Source organism: Danio rerio, chromosome 1 (assembly GCF_052040795.2).
Source record: "Danio rerio strain M-AB ecotype USA chromosome 1, GRCz13ab, whole genome shotgun sequence".
NCBI classification, from domain to species: Eukaryota; Metazoa; Chordata; class Actinopteri; order Cypriniformes; family Danionidae; genus Danio; species Danio rerio.
The window spans coordinates 25603193-25624081 of NC_141021.1; the positions used below are offsets into that span (position 1 = coordinate 25603193).

At 33.7% G+C, this 20889-nt stretch overlaps 1 protein-coding gene and 1 long non-coding RNA gene across 8 annotated transcripts in view; one reads left to right on the forward strand and one right to left on the reverse strand.

Moving 5' to 3' along the window:
• Positions 1 to 20889, reverse strand: part of lrba (LPS-responsive vesicle trafficking, beach and anchor containing) — a 410338-nt gene that overhangs the window by 319577 nt on the left and 69872 nt on the right. For all 7 annotated transcript variants that reach the window (XM_087237193.2, XM_087237191.2, XM_087237187.2 and 4 more), the window contains exons 6-16: positions 20196 to 20322; positions 18704 to 18823; positions 15877 to 16023; positions 13003 to 13200; positions 10792 to 10925; positions 9069 to 9177; positions 5934 to 6086; positions 5653 to 5821; positions 4667 to 4746; positions 4514 to 4576; positions 3247 to 3344 (exon numbers count right to left, since the gene is read on the reverse strand). In XM_087237193.2, coding sequence (XP_087093319.1) covers positions 3247 to 3344; positions 4514 to 4576; positions 4667 to 4746; positions 5653 to 5821; positions 5934 to 6086; positions 9069 to 9177; positions 10792 to 10925; positions 13003 to 13200; positions 15877 to 16023; positions 18704 to 18823; positions 20196 to 20322 — 1398 coding nt within the window. The remainder of the gene's footprint in view (positions 1 to 3246; positions 3345 to 4513; positions 4577 to 4666; positions 4747 to 5652; positions 5822 to 5933; positions 6087 to 9068; positions 9178 to 10791; positions 10926 to 13002; positions 13201 to 15876; positions 16024 to 18703; positions 18824 to 20195; positions 20323 to 20889) is intronic.
• On the forward strand, positions 16078 to 20322 carry LOC147846829 (uncharacterized). Its single transcript, XR_015476612.1, has 3 exons — positions 16078 to 16686; positions 16798 to 17923; positions 17990 to 20322. It is a non-coding gene; the product is annotated as an uncharacterized LOC147846829 (long non-coding RNA).

The following is a 20889-nucleotide window of genomic DNA, read 5'->3' on the forward strand; positions in this document are numbered from 1 at the left end:
AGATTGAAAATGTGTTTCTACTATTTTCTCAGTGTTTATTTTCCAACAAAGAAAATTACCCAACACAAAAATATTTGATATCTTAAAACCACATTTAAGTCTTTAAGTGGTAAGATAATAAATGTGGTTTAACATGCAATGTTTTTTTTGTTTGTTTGTTTGTTTGCTTGTTTGTTTGTTTTTTTATAAGAGGTTCACTTTTATTTTATTTATTTATTTTTTTGAGGGGGAGGTAATTTGTCTTTGTTGGATAAATATTAGTGGTGTAATGGATCACAAATCTCACAGTTTGGATTATTGCTGAGCGATATGGGCAAAAATTCATATCTCTTGTCATATGTCTGTTTTTGGAGGACTGACAATACACAATATATTTCCTGTATTTTCCCATAAATACTTTGATAAATTACCAAATTACTTGAGAGTTAAAGCCTTTATTAAAACTTTATTAAACAATTTTTTAAGCAAAATTTAATTCAAACACAAGGGTTTCCCTCACTGTTTACAAATAAACAGCTGCACAAAAAATAACAGCTGCATACATTCTTTGTACATAAAATACTGTACAAATTTTCTCCTGCTTAAAACTATAAGTTGTACAACATTTCAAATTATAAAAAAATCTTTGATAAATAAATACAGTACAGGGTTTTTTCCTTCTGAACACTATACACAGCACTACTGTGCTGTTGAGCAAATACCGAAGTAAACCGAATCATAGAAAAGTAGCTACAGTGTCAGAGCAAAAAAGGAACACAAATAGAAACACAAAAAAAGTAATGTAGGATAGAAAAGAACCACATTGAAGGTAAATATGAAACACCCAATATTTTTATGTCACAATTACAGGGTTGTTATAAGTAATCACACAACTGTATACCACAGTTGTGTAATTTATAAACAATAAATTAGCTGTATATGTTTTTAGTTACACATTTACATGCATTTATTGTGCACAATTATTAAACATTGCACATATTGAAAATATCTAAAGAGAAGTCTTTCACTCCATGTAAACAAATCCTACACTTTTTCTTTTGTTTTGTTTTGACTAAACTTGTTTTACTAAATAATAAATAAGGAGATGAAAACGAATAGACAATAGATATGAGAAGTAATGAATATGTTTCAGAGTGCTGTGATAAAATGCTGGTTAAGCATATAAATGTAAATAGTCATTATAACAGACCAGAACGCAGAGCTAAATGTGTTATAACGTTAATGTAAAGAATAGACCGTCGTGTAATAAATACTGAACTTATAATCAGTGAATATGAGGTGGTTCAAAATGCAGTATAAATTTGACCCATTTTGGAGTTTTTAACCCTTTTGAACACATTCAGGTGCTGCTTGTAAATTTTACAAGGTTTCTACATTTGTTCTTGCCATCAATTGCGGAAGAAATAATCGCTAAAAGATTTCTGATAAACCGCTGTGACAGCTGCAGGCGCTGTGTGTTGTGCGCGCACGCGAGGGGGAGTCATATTTGTCTGGGGAGTCAGATTTTGATACAACACTGGCACTGCATGTTCCTCCATGTCGCGTCAGTGATGGGTCATTCTTGATCGATTTGTTTATTTTGAACAAATTTTTTGTATGACTCATTGAGTGAATCATTCATCTGCGCATGCGCATATTTGTGTAAGTGAAGCTGTTTCACATAGAATGCGAACATGTGGCCTCAAACCATATCGATATGAAAGATATTGGATAATCCCGCATCGCGTAGGGCAGGGGTGTCAAACTCAATTCCTGAAGGGCCGAAGCCCTTCACAGTTTAGTTCCAACCCTGCTCTAACACACTTACCTGTAGGTTTCAAACAAGCCTGAAGGACTCAATTAGTTTGCTCAGGTGTGTTTAATTAGGGTCGGAACTAAACTGTGCAGAGCTGCGGCCCTTTTGGAACTGAGTTTGACACCTGTGGCATAGGGGAATCATATCGATAGATCTCCAGAACTCGATATACCGCCCAGCCCTAATTCAGAACACACTACAGTTTTTGAGTCACGAATCGGACCATTTTTAAGATTAGCATAAAAAGGAGGAGACAAATGTCATTTGCTTTCCATTTATACAAAAATATTACTGCAAAACCAATACAGAACTTAGAACCTGTAATACAAGCAGAACTTAGAACCCATAATTTTAATAGAAGTAAAAATCAAGAATAAAACAGCTGAAAAACTTCTGTGTTTTTTTATTGTTTGTAAAGAACTGAAAATGAGTAAAAACTGAATCTCTCTCGATCAAAAGCAGCAAAAGCAATGAATGCAGCGCTTCAATGGATTACTAAACATATGCAAATCATTATCATTTATCATAAATGTTGTGCAAGTTTCACAATCTTTTAATGTTTAATTGTACAGCTTTACACTGAATGCATTAATGCAAGCTGAACAAACAGTGACAGAAAACACATTTAATTAATAACCTAAAAAAGCATTTAGGTCCCACCACAACTTTTTCATTCTTATATTTTACAGGGAAGCCAAAATGCTTTCATTGACGTGATTTAAATGACGCACAGGTGATCTCTCTGTAATTGTCATGAATGTTGGAATAGCCTACAAGTTCAAAAAAGTTATTAACATGTGGGTCACATGCGTTCCGAACTGTGGGCTCAAACGGATCACAGATCAACCGTGATCCATTATACCCCCTAATAAATATACAAGAAAATGAAAAAAAAAAACGGTTTTAACCTCTTGAGATAAAGAAAATAATCTGTGACACAGTCTGGCATGTACACAAAGATGACGAGTACACAAGTAAGTAATAAGTAATAGTAGACTATCCCACTGTCTACATATTCAAATAAATGTGCCTATATCTTTCTTGAGTGGAATTTGATGGAAGTGTAATCTGAATGAGGTTGTCAGATGTAAAATGAAAGTGAGGCCCTCTGTTTTATCACGACGAGCCGTCTAGAAGCCCCCTGCTAGCGTGCACATTTAACCCCATGGCTGTCAGTGGAACTAGCATGTCTATAAAGGCTTTGGAAATGTAAATGCCAGCATTTTAGTAGCTTGTGTGATGTATATAGGTATCAAATGAACATAAGAAAGTATTTTTATAGGTTGAGAAGGATGGGCATGTCTCTGCTAAGAATGAGGTATTGTGGTTCCCTGTTATTCCAATGGGAATAACTCAAATTTATCTGTCAGGTTTTTTTTCCCCAAGATCATTTATGGTTTTTAATAAAGGTGCACGTTAAAGAATGTTAATGTTAGGGGCGCAGCTCTTACCGTATTCCATTCCGCTGATCGAAAGCTTGAACCATTGAGCCAGGATGCTCAGACATCAGTGCAACCAGAAGCTGGAGAACATCCATCAGATTATCATCCTGAAGAAAATATGTCACAATAAATAAGCACATTTGTCAGTCAGGTTTCATTCAAAACAAAACTGCTAAATATATCAAATTAAATCAAATAAAATATTTAATTTTACATGTATTTGAATGTCAACATGCGCAAGTTAAAAGCATTCCTAATCTAATGTTGGGTCTCTGGACACAAACATGTGCTCTATATCACTGCATTATGTTATACTGTGAATATTATGTTAAAATACCAAAGTTTAGCTATTTCTCATGAGGGATTTGTGGATAAATGTTTATATATCTGTAAAACACAAATTATAGCTTTAACTTAATTATGATTATTAGATCAATCTTTTCTTTTTTTTCCCACTAGGATTCTGCTTTTGTCTGCCATTGGTTTTTCAAATATTCTAACTTCCTGATGGTTCTAACAAAAACATCAAATACTTGATATATTAGTTTGCATTGTTGACACTTAAAAAATATGTGTTTAGAATTATATCAAACATCAAGCTTGAATTGTAAAAATGAGGCCTGGTAGAAAGCTAACATATCCTTCTTTGAACATCTATATTAGCAAATACTAACAGTGTTTCCCATCCATTAACTAGACTATGGTGGCCTAACACATAATCCTGTGTCCTTATTATGCTTTCAAAAACATATACACATATTATTTATATATATATATATATATATATATATATATATATATATATATATATATATATATATGTGTGTGTGTGTGTGTGTGTGTGTGTGTGTGTGTGTGTATTTAAATAAATAAATCAATAAATAAATATATATATAATAACAAGTTATTCTGAAGAATATTAAAAACCAGCAGCCATGGACATCCATGGTAGGAACAACAAATAGTATCGAAGTTCCTTTGTGTTCAATGGGAGAAAGAAAATCAAATAGGTATGAAACAAGTAGAGGATGTAAATGAGTTTTGGGTGAAATATCCCTTTAAGGTCTACTAGCAGGCATAACTGAGAAAAAAATGGTGACCAAGCGCCCTCTGGTGGCAGTTACAACACAGACAGCACATTGTATCAATAAAAGGGTATCATTACTAATCTGCATTGATCTACAGTGGGTGAGATACAGTAAAGTAGTTAAACAACTGATAGCCGTTCAAAACATACAATGAAATGTTTGAAATGAAAGTAGGGGCATTAGGGTACCTCGTGCATTGTGAGCAGGTAGTTTAGAATACTCTGCAGTTCATCTTCTTTTATGCCATGATCCTGTATTTAAAAGACACAGAAGCATTTTGTGTGGTGAATTTTTATTATTTCATTCAGATTTTATGTATGTTATTGGTTACGCTACTTTACCTTCATTATGAGCTGCTTGACAAACAGGAGCAGAAACGCTCGGAGAGAGTGAATCTCTTTCTGATTGGGTCTCGGTCCATCTGAACACATAAAAAAAACAGTAGATACACTCTATGGGTCTGTGAAGTTTTTACTTATCACTGATTACTAATACTTTCTATCAGTTAGAACTAACATTTCAAAACAGTTTCAAAACTCGGTGGAACCAAAAGAAAAAGTGTATCCTATTTAATTTAACTGTAATTTAGTCTAAAGAGATTTAAATGAGACAAACAAAATGCAGTACTACTATGGTAATTACATTAAAAAAACACTGAAAGCCAAAATGTTTGGTTATTGAGGGGATCTTTAGTGCAAACCTACCATGCCCATTTAATCTGGAAAAACTCTGCTAAATACTAAGGCCAAAAGGTTTAAGAACATTCTAAAAATCTAGAAGTTAAAATTATTATTTCAGTCTGGAATAAAATATTTTAAGGAGGAACTAAGACGTCAATTTTTATGCAAAAAGTGAGTTAAGCAGTTCTAAATCCCTCATCCCAAAGCTTATTATTTGCAATTTTAGACAAGCCTATGGGAAAATCTTAATCCTATAGGGATTTTATCAAGGGAACCAGTTTTATATTAGCAGCGGATTGGCCTACAAGGTGACGTCATAGTTCTTCCACTCTATTATAACAATAAACATAAAAAATAGCATTGCATGAATGAATAAATGAAAGAAAAAAAATCATACATACAAACATACATACATAAATGCATACATACAGTACAAACATAAAGAGTTGGGCAATTAAACTGAAACGCCTGGTTTTAGCCTACAATTATTCATTATTATGGTATAGGGACTCTTTTTTCAGCCAATGCAGCCTCCTTTTGTCTTGGGAATGACAGACACAAGCCCTGTACATTAGCCAGAGGGATTTTGACCAATTTTTTTTTGCAGAATAGTGACCATGTGTTGAGAAGTTGGTTTAGTCTCTTACCGAGACCCTTGGGTGTGATTCCGCTGCGGTCCAGTGGGTTTACAACCCAGTAGAAATACTTGAGCGTGTGCATGACCTGCAGTACGGTCCCAACTCTGCGGATGGCATTGTAAATGGTGACAGTGCTGATGAACTCTGTGGCCAGGTAGGTGTAGAGAACCAGCTGTACCTGTTGGGGGCAGCAAAACTATTCAAATCAGCCTTGAGAAGGAACACTTGAGAAAACAAAGAACTGGTAAACTAATAAACTACTCAGCATTCTGTATAAATGTGTAAGAGACCTTCGCAGGGGCATGAATCCAGATGGTAGGGTTGAAGAGGATGTGGTCACACAGCTGTTTCAAGAGCATAACACCAGTAGGAAGGTTGCTAAGGTAACGGGCGAAGGCAAGGACGATGTCCAGCACAGGTCGTGTCACATGTACTTTGGAAGACTGAGAAGAAAACACAAACATCAGAGCAAATATCAATAAAATCGTCAAACAAATGTGTAAAATAGAAACTGAATCAGTGCAGGTTTTTGTAAGTTTTAAGATTTTGCTGCATCACAGCACAACACAACTTGACATTGGTCTCAGGTTTCTAATGTTCCTAAAAACATTTTGGCTGATTGCCAATGTGTAGAGGACCGACTGACCGAGTGTAAAAATCTCAAGAGAATTCTTTCCTTGTGTTACTCTTAAAGGTGCAGTTATAACCAAATAATGTTATTTGTTGGGGGATTCAAGTACAAAGTCCAAAATCCCAATTGGAACTAAGCATTATTATTATTCTGCCATACATCTGTAAGACTTAGAGACTTAAAACTGGACCAGATGGTAATTTTCCATTTAGGGAGAGACTGGCAAAGAATCAGCCAACAGGGGTGCTATGGAGATTTCTTTTTTTCAATTTTTCAATTCTTCATCTGTTAGTCTGACTGATTAGTAAACTGGCTGAGTAGCAAACTGGCTGACCTGAAATTTATTGTAGTTGTTTATTATATGCCGTTATTAAAAAATATTTGTTGTTGTACTATACACATCTCTGAACTGCCTAAGTCAAAAATTAGATCAAAAGCATGTATTTTAGTAAAAAGATTAACTAAAAAGTCACATTATAGTTGTTTTGACTGTTTTTATGGAATTCTACTTCAAGGAAATCACATAATTTTTTTCATATATCTCACTTTGATTGTATACAGCTACTCAGCTAACATGAAAACGACTAATATTTTCCTAGTTGCTCTGAAAGGCCCGTCCTCAAGTGACTCTGATTGGTCATTGTCATAATCTGCTGCGATTCGTGGATCGGCTCCATGTCACGCCCGCACAAGCACGCGCTTTTCTGCTGTGTAAACAGTCAGTCAACCTCCTGCCTGCTCTCTAAAATAAAATCTTACATGTGTCTGTAACGACTGAAAATGGGGTGCGGCTCCTTTAAGAGAGATCGTCTTTGTGTGTGTCTGTGTGTGTGTGTGTGAATGTGTGAACTTTCTGTAGATGTGTGTAACAAGCGCATGTGCGCGGGACTTTCTTTTTCTTTTTCTCTGATGCTCGGATTAAGTTATTTTCTGTAATATATTGTGACAGAAGAATAAAGCACAAGAGTTAGGCGAGCTATGCGACTTCATTATCTGAGATGTAAAACGCATGGAAAAGCTGCATTTTCCCATTGTTTACACCGTTGTTACAGCATACCGTTAATGCTAGACACTGTACATGTCATGATCAATTTTAATAAATAAAAACACTTACAGGTTGTAGTTCACAGCTTTTGCTTTGAGGAGATTTTAACCGAATCCAGCACTGAACTGGGAGAGATTCTGGAAGCTGTTTTGTCAAATCATGCTTGCTGTGTATTTTATAATTCTCTGGAACATTATTAATATTGAACTAAAAACTAAAGGAAAACTATAGCACTTCTGTCTTTGTGTCGTGTCCTTTAAAAGCCTATAACATAAGCCTATAAATACAGAAACAGACGAAGCTCTGTGGACACAGCAGCGTTTAGACGCATTTTAGCTCTCTCTGCTATAAAGTTACAGCGCCTCTGGCCACAGCCCTTAGTTGCGCAGTATGTGTGCGCGGTAAAAGTACATTTGTGATCTCACAGGCCCGAAAGTATTTTTTGTAGTCCCCAAAATTTGTTCATTGTAGGCTTTGCTAAGCTAACTCTGTAAAAACCAAAGTGTCCCTTTGCATTGAACTTTGAGCTTTTTACATTCAGAGATGTTGTTTATGTTCACACACCAACATTACACATCAACTAAAGTTTAAAATATGATATCGTAGTGGACTACCCCTTTAAAGTTGGAAGTGTTCCTTTGAGAATACAAAGCAAACAAATCAAAGTTCTAAAAAAATTAACTTGACTTTGCAACCTTTTCATCATTAAACTAAAATGCGGTTAAACAAACATTTAAAGGCTGACAGTTTAATGTAAATTATTTGTTGTATAAGCAGGTTTGCTTGAAAGCCATTGTGTGAAAGCCTCAGGCATACCTCGGGCATGGTTTTTGCATGTTTAGGTTACTGTTTCACAAGGACTTTACATTTCTTGGTTTTATCAATAGTTTACATAATTACTTTCAGTAATAATTGCAATTGTGACTGTTTTGACAAACATTGAAATAACCCCATTAACGTTCATGATAGAGAAATCTAAATTTGAAAAAAAAATTGAAATAAAAACATTTAATCTGAACTTCTATTTTCAATTGATCTACAATATTATATACATAAATTAAAGGTTTACCTTGAAGCATAAATATAGATTAACTACAACAGGAAGAAGAAAGAATATTAATAAACATTACATTTGTAAGCTGGCCTACTATCAAAAGCAACTGCTGTAGTCATTAAATCTGGTTAAATCATTCCTTTTTGCATTTTGATGTAATGACCTGAGGCCAGATGGGACCTTCAGTGTCAAATAATATTACGGTAGGCTGTAAGAAAGAAAGTGAATGCTTGCAAAGTAAAGGACAGAAATACAAATCTTCTCAAAGCATAAAAGAAACATGAGGTCTATTTCTATTTCCATGTATCTGAAGAGGAGGCAAAGGGTAGGGTTTTTGAGCAATTAAAGTGTTTTTCCTGCTTAAAAAACAGATGATCTTGTGACATTCTGTTGGGTTTGCTATTAAGCATACTTAAGAATTGCACTTTTTTTAGTCCCTTTCAGTGTTACCCAGCAACTCCTTGTTTTAACAAGAACTCCCTAAAACCCATTTTCATATCATAAGCTTGCTTCAAACATTGAAGAAGACCTTGATTGATATAAATCTTGTTCTGTGTTCAGTTTTAGCATGACTTAAAACTTTTTAAATCAAGTAAGACTGTAGATCATAAAGCCTTTGGATGTGCATTCATGTTTGAACATTTATTGTGCACAATGAAAAAAAAGTGATATTCCTTTTCATGTTTGGCACTGACCTTCTCCAGAGAGTAACCGATGACCAGAAAGCCCTTGCAGGCCAGCACCTGTTCTTGCATAGCTACAGAGCCCTTCAACAGCTCCATCACAAACGACAGTAGTGTGCAACTGAGGGAGGAATTAAATGTACTACAGGTTAGTGCAAAAATATTAAACACCAAAAAAAAGGGAAAGAAAAAAGATTAATACATTACATTTATAACCTGGCTTTCAATATTTTCAAAAGCAACTGCTGTAGTCATTAAATCTGGTTAAATCAATTGTTGTTTGATTATTTTTATCAGACAATTTTAACAAAAATATACAAACAAGTCCAATTAGACTTCAATTCATACATAGTTTAAAAAGTTCAGGATAAAATACACAAAAAGCCACAGGCTTATTTCCATTGTGGGCCTTAATATTCTTAAAACAATGAATGAGCAAATCATAAAAACAGTGTAAACATCATAAACTCAGCAACTCGCCACAACAAGATTGTAACAACTTCAACGATAAAACAACCATTTTTTAATTTAATTTAATTTAATTTAAAACACTCCTAGGCATTACATTTCATGCAACAGAGCTAATGCTAAAGCTCTGTAGAACAAATTCTTCTGTAAAACACAAACTTTAAAGAATGTCTAAGTTGATTTTGTTTTTGTTTTTCTGTTCGTGTTTTTTTTTTTTTTTTTGCATACAGTTAATTAATGACATGACCAGGAGCCGTCAAAATCCAAAGCAGTACCTTAAATGACTTATGCAGGCATATGACAGCTTTATATAATGAATACACCATACCAATTAACCTGAACACATTCTAACTTTGGTTTATGTATGTCTGGTTGTTGATCAAGATTCATCTTTTGTTTTTGGATATTACAAAAAGTTTGGATAAAAAAATTATAATAAATTCACACAGCTCATCAAGGTCATGGACTATTAAAAAATATATGATCAATAAGTCATGACAACAAATGTTTTTATGTTAATCATTATTGGGACCTATAAGGTCCTTATGTTGGAGGGTTAAAAGATTATGTTCTTTGAATATTATTTTTGTAAATTATTTTGTAAACTATTTAATTGAATCTACTAAAATACCACTTATGATTAGTAAGATGCATTGCTAAGAACTTTTTTTTTAAACTCTCAGAATATAGATTTTCAAATAGTTGTATCTCGGTCAATGTTTCAGGGTCACATTTATTAAACTATGTAAATCATATTTCAACTTAAGTTAAAATGACAAAGTTCAACTTAAATTAAGGCAACCATGTATTTTATTTTTTATGTGGAGAGTAAACAAGCAAATCTAAGCGGATTTTCACTATCTAACGTTGCAATAAGATGAAGCACAAGATATTTAATGAAAAAGGTCGTTTGAAAAGCTAGTTGAACAAGAACATCATTTAAGATTGGCCCAGGTTGATACATTTATACTCCTCCAGGTAACACATTTATTAGTATATGGTTAAAGTTAAATATTTAACTTTGTATTGGCTCTCATTCAATGTCCACACATTAAATACCATTAAATAACAGTGAGCACTGGCCACACATCTTTAATAAGCATGTCATTGTGTCTAACAGGTTTAACAACTTTAAAAGGAAAAAAAAAAAAATCAACAAAATTCTCAGATTTTCCGGGTCAAGCTAAAACTGAGAAGAGCTCAGTCTTTTCCCCCCACTGAGAAACATTTTCATTCAGGCCCTCATGCTAAGCTGATGTGTTCTCACCAGACGGAGGTGTCCAGCTCGTCACCGCTGTGCTGGAGGAAATCCAGCTGTGCAAACAGAGGGAAAAGGACCTGGACTCCTCCTATAGAGTGAATGGCACTCTGAACCGAATGTGTCACCACAGCCTTCACATCCTGAGATATAGAAAGATTTGATGTTAGATTTGCTCCATCAATGATATTTCTATAAATATTCCTCTATAATAATAAAACCCTCCTGTCATTCTGGAACAACTATTTCAGAACGAGAAGGTTATTTCCTAAATCTGAGCTCTACTGACGCATGGTGTGAAGGGGTTGGTGGGTAATTAAGAAGAAGGACAGCTGTGCGGTCCTTCTTAATGTGCTTCTAATCAGACGAGTGCCCTCCCAGATGGCACAAGATGGCATTTTCATAAAATCATTGTCAAAGAGGAACGACTGCATCTGTTTAGCATGTGATGGTGCCATCAGATCTTAAGAAGCTTTTATGAACTGAAAATAATTAAGAATCAATTGAAAATGTCTTTCGTTCATTGCTTTTAACCAATTCGAATGCTTCTCAGACTATTAAGTGTCACTCTTCTAAAGAATAATCTTAGATAAAACCTTATTTACATTAGTCTGCTGGATAACTTTAGTGACATATTTAAACCAAGAGAAGGTAAATCAAAAGTTGAATTAATTATTTGTGGTAATTTTTTCCTTTCTTAATTTTTATTAATATATTTATACAAATTATTAGCCCACCTGTGAATAGTATTTTTGTAATTTCTTGCATAATAACAAGTACATTATTATGTAGTGACATCATAACAAAAACAAAAGAAACTAGTTATTAAAATTATTATGAATAATAGTATTGTATAAAATTAGTTAAAAAGATCTTTGGGGTTATTTGAAAAAGCATTAATATTTCACAGGAGGGCTAATAACTTTATCTTTAATTGTATAGTCATTAAAGGATTATTATTTAAACATTTTTAAAAGTATTTTTTAATATTATATTTATTTATATTTATTTATTTTTTTTTTTTTATATTTATATTTTTTATACTTTGGTGCCATTTTAAATTTCCTTTTTTTTTCAAAACAACATTTACCTTTGACTTGACTTAAACCAGTTAGATTTTGTTTTTTGAAGAATGTTTTACCCACAATGGATGTCAATGGTTAACAAATTCCAACATTATTCAAAATATTGTGATTGAGTTTGACAAAACAAACAAAAAAGTAAAACTGGTTTGATCAAGTCAAGGGTGAGTAAATGAAAAAGATTTCCCTTTACTCCTAATGTCGCTAGTTACCACACTTAATGCATTTTTTTTCAACACATCCTATCATTTTAAAAATGTCAGCCTCAACCAAATGTGTAATATGTTGGTTTATGGTAAAAGCACTGGAATTAATACACTATGAAATCTCTGATAATGTGAAGTGTTAGACGCATTTATTTTTTAAAAATCATCCAAATAAAACATGTTTAAATACTAAATCACTTTTTTTTTTTGAAGTATGACATAAAATATTTCAGATTCTCTTTTAACAAGATTTTGCACAAAAAAAAAAGAAACCAAGAAAACAAGTGTAGTAGTGCAACAGGTTTGTTTGTTTGTTTGTTTGTTTGTTTGTTTGTTTGTTTGTTTGTTTGTTTGTTTTGTAAACCAACAATGCTGAGTGTGTAAACCATTCGTTAAAACAGTCATTATTTAAATGACTTTAACAGTCATTATTTAAAACAGACAAAACATGGTCAACCATTTGGTAGAGCAGGCAATAAAAGGGTTAAGACATTTTGAAGAATGAAGTTAACCAAACAATTCTTGATTCCCATTGACTTCCATAGTAAGATAGTAAATTCTATGGAAAGACAATTTTTATTTTTTTTATTACACTATTCCTGTACCTGAAACCAAAACTCTCTCTTATCTGTCCGTATTATTGCACTCAGAAATCAAAGATTGATTCATCTTTAAAGGCTTGTATTCTCCCTTGGTAACACTGTGTAACAGATTAAATGAAACACAGTTTCCAGCTGATGGAGCACTGGATGCAGCACAGGTGCAGGCTGTGTTTTGCTTAGCGAGATGATAAAATGGTCACATTGTTAATTATGTTAACGAATGATGATGAGCTTGTTTCATTCGCCCACCAGACATCAGCCCACCTGGCAGACCTGCTCTCCTCAGGCAGCTGCTTGGAGATGCTGATCCAGGTGTGAAAAAGATCATACCTGCAGCATGAGAGCATGTGGCGAGTGCACAAAGATGGAGGTGTTGTCTTTGGGGGAGGACTCCAGACACAGCTGAGCATCAGTGGCCCGTGGATTATAGGTGAAGGCGATGCAGGCAGACAACTTTCCATCATACAGCAGCATCTTATGATGTTCTGCAAACAGCAGGTCACTTTCGGCCTTGTGCTTAAAAGTGCCCTGGATAATGATAATGAGAGAGAGAAAAAGAGAGAAAGAGACATGATCAAATTCTTGAAAAATTACAACACATTTTATCCGAACATTCCACATTAACACCTGCCAACCCACCAAATGCAGGTAGATTTCACCCATGGCAGGTTAGTCAGACACCGACACTAGCTTTTTTGTCTAGTCTAGTTTAAAACAAATATTTAAACTGGCAGTGCTGCCGTGTCACAAAAGATTCATATTTTAATATTTTAAGACCGTTTGTCAATATGTGCACAAATGTAATCTTAGAGTAAAGAAGCAGCACAACTGTTAAGAAAGCAGGTAAATACCAAAAGAGAGGATTATCAGGCACACGGTGAGACAGACGATCCTTGCCGATGTGATGTGCACGAGTGCTTAAAAGCTCCTGTGTCCCGTTTCTTGCATTTCTCTTTAAAATAGACTGGAAAAAAGCATTGCTCTTGCACGTTAACCGGGTGTGCGTAATTTTCCTTTCATTATCGCACATGGAATGTTTTTCACCGGCTTTATTTTGCTCATAGTTATTTTTGTTAATGGCTTAATTATCATCCTTTATAATAACATTGCTTTAACAGGAGATTAACTCTCCCTTTCTATAGTTAACTGGTGATCTGGGACCTTTAGCCTGGACACACTACTGTGTATAGTTTTAGATACATGATAATACTTTTTTAATTGTCAACTGTTTTCATAGACCATTTTTTGATGAATAAAAAGTTATATTTTGCTTGTTTTGAGGCATTATTTAAAATTTGTTGCAAGAAAAATAATTAGAATTGGTGTGGCCAGAGTTTGGTAAATCCTTAGTATCGAGCCCTGAAAAGTCACGTGAAATAAAACTCATCGCAATCCAACATGAAACTATAAGCCATTTGCTCATGCTCACTGAGCGAGATCACAACACACACAAAAAAATGTAATTCAGGAGGAGGCATGTGCACATAACACAAAACTTAAATCAAATAACTTCAGCATGTCAAAGTCAAATATATGTATTTATTCCCAACAACAGAAATGTAGCTAGTGAAAATGCCGAGTCGCTAGTAACATTGAAAATCTACTAGACACAGTGGCTGGTGATCAAAAATTAATGTTAAACCCTGATTAGCCAGTAAAAAACTAATAATATTAATGATAAAGTAATGCATTTTATTTAAAGGCACCTTTCTCGAAACTATAGGTCACCGACCATACATCACAGCAAGGTCAGCCAGTTCAGATTAAAAATAAATAAATAAATAAATAAATTTAAACTGTCAGCCAGTGGACAAACCTAAAGCAAGATCAGTTGTTATACGGTTGTACAATACTGTTATTATTACTATTTGTATTTATTAATTTTATTTATTTGTATTTTTATTTGCATGTCTTATATGCTTTTTTTGTTTTATTGTTATTAACAACTTTACTTATTTATTTACTTTGTATATTATATACATGTACCTGCTTTACTTATTTTACAGATCTATTCTTTTTTTAATTTTTATGTATTGCCTTGGCAAAAACTGTTCAAGTCATGCCAATAAAGCTCATTTGAATTAGAGAGAGCGAGAGAGAGAGACCTTTGATTACAGTTTTCAGAGCAATTATTTAAAATTTAACACTTTCATTCCATAAATTAATCACATAAACAAGAAATCAAGTTCAAGTGGCTTTATTGGCAAGAGATTTTGTAAAGTTGCTAATCATTTTAAATATGAATTGAATATGTAATATATTTACATCATAGACAGTAAATGAGAACAAATGGCAGAGGAAAAAACAATATCTATATAAAAAAATTATAATAATTACAAGTATGAAAAGTGTAGCTGTTTTAACGGAGGCAAATGACTTTGGATTAATCTTTTCTTCTTACGGTGTGGACAGCGAACGCATCTTTTGCAGCCTATTTAACTGCGTTTTTGTCCTCTCCAAGTATACGTTTTTCTGAGTCATTTAAATTAAATTACATTACATCACATATACCTAAACATTACCTCACATGAAATTTCATTCAAACACCAAAGTATTTGAAATGTTTCCAATTTGTCTGTTAATTCATGATATGCAATTTCAACAACTAGAGGAGAGACAGAGAGAAACAGAGAAGCAGAGATGCTCCTCATTCTCTAGTGTGTGTTAAAGGCATGAAATTAAATCTGATTCATCAGAGCACTTGATAAAAGCACAAGTGTTTAAGTGCATCAGACAGACTAAAAGATGATGTGAAAGATAAAACTGCTGATGTGTGCCAGTTAATTATCATATCAGTGATATGAAGAACAGAAAGAGAGAACAAATAATAGGTTCAACTGACATTTAGTATTCAATTCCTCAACCAATGAAGTACATGTATGTGACTCTCAATATCAATTCTATAGGAACAGGTAAATAAAATACTGCTTAATCCACTATATAAAAACTGCAGAATTAACTTCAATTATTACTTTTAGCTATTTTACTGCATTTAAACAAAACATAGAATAATAGAATTAAATTAGTGCTGTATTAAAAAAAAAAAAGACAAAATCAGAGAGAATGCAGAGAATGTGTAGCAATATCTGTAAATATCTGTTATTGGACTATATTTAAAGCTCTGTGACTTATAACTTATAGGATTATCAAGAACATGTTTAGCATTCATAATAATCAGTATATTGTGAGAGAAATGGGTCATACCTTGTATCCTGGCCCCAGCTGATAGATGGCTAATATCTGAGCAGCGCTGAGAGCTTCACTGAACAGATACACTGCCCCCATCTGACCGCAGAACACACGGTTAGCATCTGCTGTCTCTGATGATCCCAGAAAACACTTGTCAAACGTCTGTGAAGAACAACAGGAAACAAAGTTTGCTTAGGTTTTTTTTTGGTTTCTTTTGGTTATTGTCTGGATGTTTATAAAAATTGCAAAGGTATGATGCCATTTAAATACTCAGAGTCAGTAAACATTCATTTGTGTGTCAAAAAAGGTTGCATTAAAATTAACAAAAAAATACCACACAGCAATTATTATTCTGATTGCAAGATAAAACAACTGCATTACATTTTAAACTATTTTAAAATGTATTTAAAATACATTAATCTGACACATCCAAATTGTCAGCAGATATTACTTTTTCCCCTAAAGACTCTTTTTCAATAATGAATAGAAGTTTTCAGGGTGCTTTCACACTTGGTTTAATTGCCTGGTCTGAACTCAAGTTCGTTTGTCCCCCCTTGTCACCTTCTATGCCAGTTTGTGTTCAGTTTTTTTTTTTTTTTTTTTTTCTGAACCCTGTTACATTATTAATAATAACATATAAATAAAAGTTTTAACATTTAAATTAAGAAAATGTGTTTTTTAATAACTGGTAGCCCTTCACACTAATCGGTACCCAAGAAGTAGCTCTCAGTTTCCAAAAGGTTGGTGACCCTTGGTATAGACATACAACAAATAATACATTACTGTATGCAACACATCAACATACACTCTAAAACATGTAGGGTTGTTTTAATTTAATGCTGGGTTAAATATGAACAAATCCAACAGTTTGTTAGAAAATTTTAATTATATTTAATTAAATTAACCCAAGATTGGGTTTGTCCATATCTGACCCAGCATTGGGTTAAAACAACCCAGCAAGTGTAGTATTACAATGTCCTTAGTTTGCAGAATAGCTTATGAATGTCCTTTTACTGAATGAGCACTGTTGTTAGTAGCATGTGAATCTTTGCATGGAAATAAATTCAAGCATACAACATGAAATGTCAGCGCTACACTGTGCTACTTCCGATAGATCGGATTATTATGTCTTTCATTTTCTTTATCATTCCCTTAAAACTTGTTTTAACACATTTTAATCTGTTTTAATAATTTTTATCTCTTTGTTGTTTTTATTTTCTTGTTTCTTTTATTCCTGTTTATGTAAAGCAGACTTTATCAGACTATTTTGATAGTCCGTTTGTTGAATTTAAGTTACATTTACATGCCAACTCATTCTCATTGGATTCTAAGTAGTTAGGTTGGGATTAGTGTAAGTTGGCATGTACTTGCAAAGTTTCTTAAAGTCAGTTAAAATGTCTGTTGAAGGAGCATATCAACAGATATTAAGCAGACAGTTTACTGATACTCAAATACACCATCAAAATAAACTGTTACCGAACTTTGAATTAGCATTGTGTGTACCATTACCATTACCTTGCCTAATTAATAACAGTTATTTTACACAAATGCTAATATTCCCATGTCTGAAGAGCAATATTCATACAAAGACATATAATACAAGAGCAATACTTTTCAGATTTAGGACCTCACAGTAGCCCCTTTCACACATACAGACCTTTCCGGAAAATTACCGTCACTTTTCCGGAAAGGGATCATGTGTGAACAGGCCCTTTTTGAAAATACTGGTAAATTCGTTCCGGCAATTTTCCAGAAAGAGAAGTTGTAACAAAACCGGTAATTTGTCAGAATGCTGCACTGTGAATGCAGGAGAAAAATAGCCTGAAAGAGTGCGTTCACGTCTAGAATGCACTGACGTGCGACATCTATTCCAGCCAATCAGAGCATTTAGACTCTTTCACATCCGCGCTGTTTATGAAAATAAAACATTTAGCTGTTAGATGTTTATCAGATCACGTTTCTATGTTTTTTTTATGCCAACTGTGTAAAAATTATCGATAAAATGCTTATGATAAAACACTGTTTGTTTACCTTTAAGCGCTGATTTTGTTTCTTGACGCGTGTGCACGTGAAGGAGCCGGTGAGCACCAGCACACACACATATTATGTACATCTCGACATGCGAAAGTGTTCCTACGTATGTTTTCATATAAGTTGTTCACAATACTGATCCATCCACAGAATTTGTAACATAGTCAAATGTGTAAACATTTAGCTGCAGTTCGTGCTTCTACCATGCTTATTTTTTTTCTCTGAGACAAAAGCAGCTGCGTGAATGCTAAAGCTTTAAATAAAAGTGAAACAATTAACAAATGCCCAACAGCTTCTATGTTTACAAATACAAGTTCAGACAATTAGAGATAATTTCTGGTTAATGATGTCAGAATTTACCAGAATTTTGGAATGGATATGTAAACGTTTTTTTCTGGAAAAAAATCCAGAACGTTCTTGCCTATGTGAAACAAGCTTTTTTAATTTACCGGTAAATTCGTTACAGTAATTTTCCAGATACTTAGCGGAATCGATGTGTGAAAGGGGCTAGTGTTTAAAAAGAACAGCACATGGTTAAATAATCACATTTAATGTCATCAAATGTATTTTTTTTAACTGTACTGCTGTTGCTCAGCTGTCAAAGCAAGTTGAAAACAAAATTAACTTTTAAGTTTAACAACTGAAAGCTGCTTCGCTTCATCTTTTAAAGTTTGTGGGTATTTTGGATTTTGTACCTGGCAAAATATTGACAAGCTTTGAAGTGAAACACTACTGGAGAAGAAAGCAGGGCCTCAAGCTTTTTTTCTGCTGTTAAAAGCCAGTAGAATGAGAGATAACAGAGAGCACTTACATCACTTGTGTTGACGAACCAGGTGATTTCGCCATATGACGCCAGCTCTCCGTTGACATAGCAGCTGATTTCACTGTTCTTCCAACGATTATAAATGTGCACTATGGTCACCATATACCACTGTGGTGGAAAACAATTAGAACGGACAGCATGTATATCATATATAATATCAGTATATTAGGTAATAAAATTTTGCATTGTCACTGTACTTTGCTTTTTTTTTAAATGGAGGAAAGCCATATTTGATATTGCAGATTTATTTAGAAATATATACTAATGTAGTCCCTTTACCTTAGTTTGAATACCTTTGGTTGACAGAAATAAGCAATTATATAACTTGTGTGTTTAACTTTGCTACAGATACAAGACAGTGGTCCATTTCTACCCTCCAGTAATGGTCTCACGCAGATCTTTTTAAATCTCCATCAAGTGGTGAGAAAAGGTGCTTATCCCTGAGGCACGACATCTCCAGGGGGAATGAAATGGATTCTAAATATAGGCCAAATACAACCTACATAAGCTTTTTTTAGAGTACTTGTGGATTTCTTTATATATTAAATATGAATTTCAGTATAATTAGCCCTATAAGTACAACACTTCCTGATAATCCCGGAAAGGCCTGTCCATTGATGCAAATGAATACATACAATTGAAGTCAGAGTGATCAGCCTCCCTACGATATTTCTTTTCTTTTTCAAACATTTCCTGATTTTTAACAGAGCAAGAAACTGTTCACAGTATTTCCTATAACATTTTTTCTTCTTAAAGTTTTATTTGCTTCATTTCAGCTACAATAAAAGCAGTTTTTTTAACCATTTTAAGGTCAATATTATCAGCCCCCTTAAGCAATATTTTTTTTCGATTGCTTACAAATCAAACCACTGTTATACAATAAGTTGCTTATTTCACCTAACTTGTCTAATTAACATAATTAACCTACATATTAAAATGCACTTTATGCTAAATACTAATATCTTGAAACATATCTTGTAATAGCATGTACTGTCACCATGGCAAAGATAACAGAAATCAGTTATTAGAAATTACAGAAGCTATTCAAACTATTATGTTAAGAAATGTGTTGAAAAAATGTTCTTTCAGTTAAACAGAAATTGAGGAAAAAAATATACAGGGGGGCTAATAATTCAGGAGGGCTAATAATTCTGACTTTAATTGTAAATTTCAAATGTACTGTATCCGTGTGCATTTGTGAATAGGTGAAAGACTGCATGTCTCATTGGATCATCCTTCACTGTGATTGCCCAGTTTTAGTCTTAAGGTGTAAACTGAGGACGCTTGTCCATTCAAGGGGTCATGTGGGATCCGAGCAGGAAAAAGGATCTGCTTTCTTCTTGCAAATGATCAGACATGACACAGATCCTCCTTCTTTTATGTCAATTTTGCTATCTTTTAAACTGTATAGATAGAGATAAAAATTTAGTAAAAGTACATGAAAAGAGTACAGGGTAAGCAGATAAAAAGTGACTCATACCTTCTGGGGTTTGAAGTCATATTTCACACAGTGCTGGAAGCCTTTGGCTTTGGATTTTAGAGAGGTCACTATCAGACATCCACCCACAAAGTGTGCAGAGTAGCCCAAACCTTTGTTGGTGCGGAAGCTGGAGATGAGAGAAAATGCAGACCTCAATTAAATACAGGTTCAATTTCAAATAAAGGGTGCTTAAACTTGCACAGCTCTACTTGAAAAAGAAAGAGTAGCTGCAGATTTAACCCGTTAATGTATGAATTTTTAAAATGTCAGTTTTTAATTGTTAAACTGCAAAATAGTATGAACATATCACATTAAATGTTGTAATCAACTACCTAAACCTGAGTTTAAAATAGTTTAATGTTATTATATCAGTTTTTGTGGTGTGATAACTAAAGACAGACATTTACATTACTACGTAGTACAGTATGTGCCTATGCTGTATAATTATTCTTCAGATCCTTGTTACTCTATTACTCAAAATTTAAAATCCTATATGAAAGAATGCCTGTACTGTCAGCTTATTAGCTCAGAAGATTCCTACAGACATCCTACAGTTATTTCTGCAGGGTCAATTATCATTTGGCGAGTCAAAATAGCTCCATTTGCATAAATTACATTTTTGACAGAATTAATTATAAGCTGAATATAGGACAAGGCTGTGAAATGCTGCCCTTGAGAAGCATAGATGGAAAAA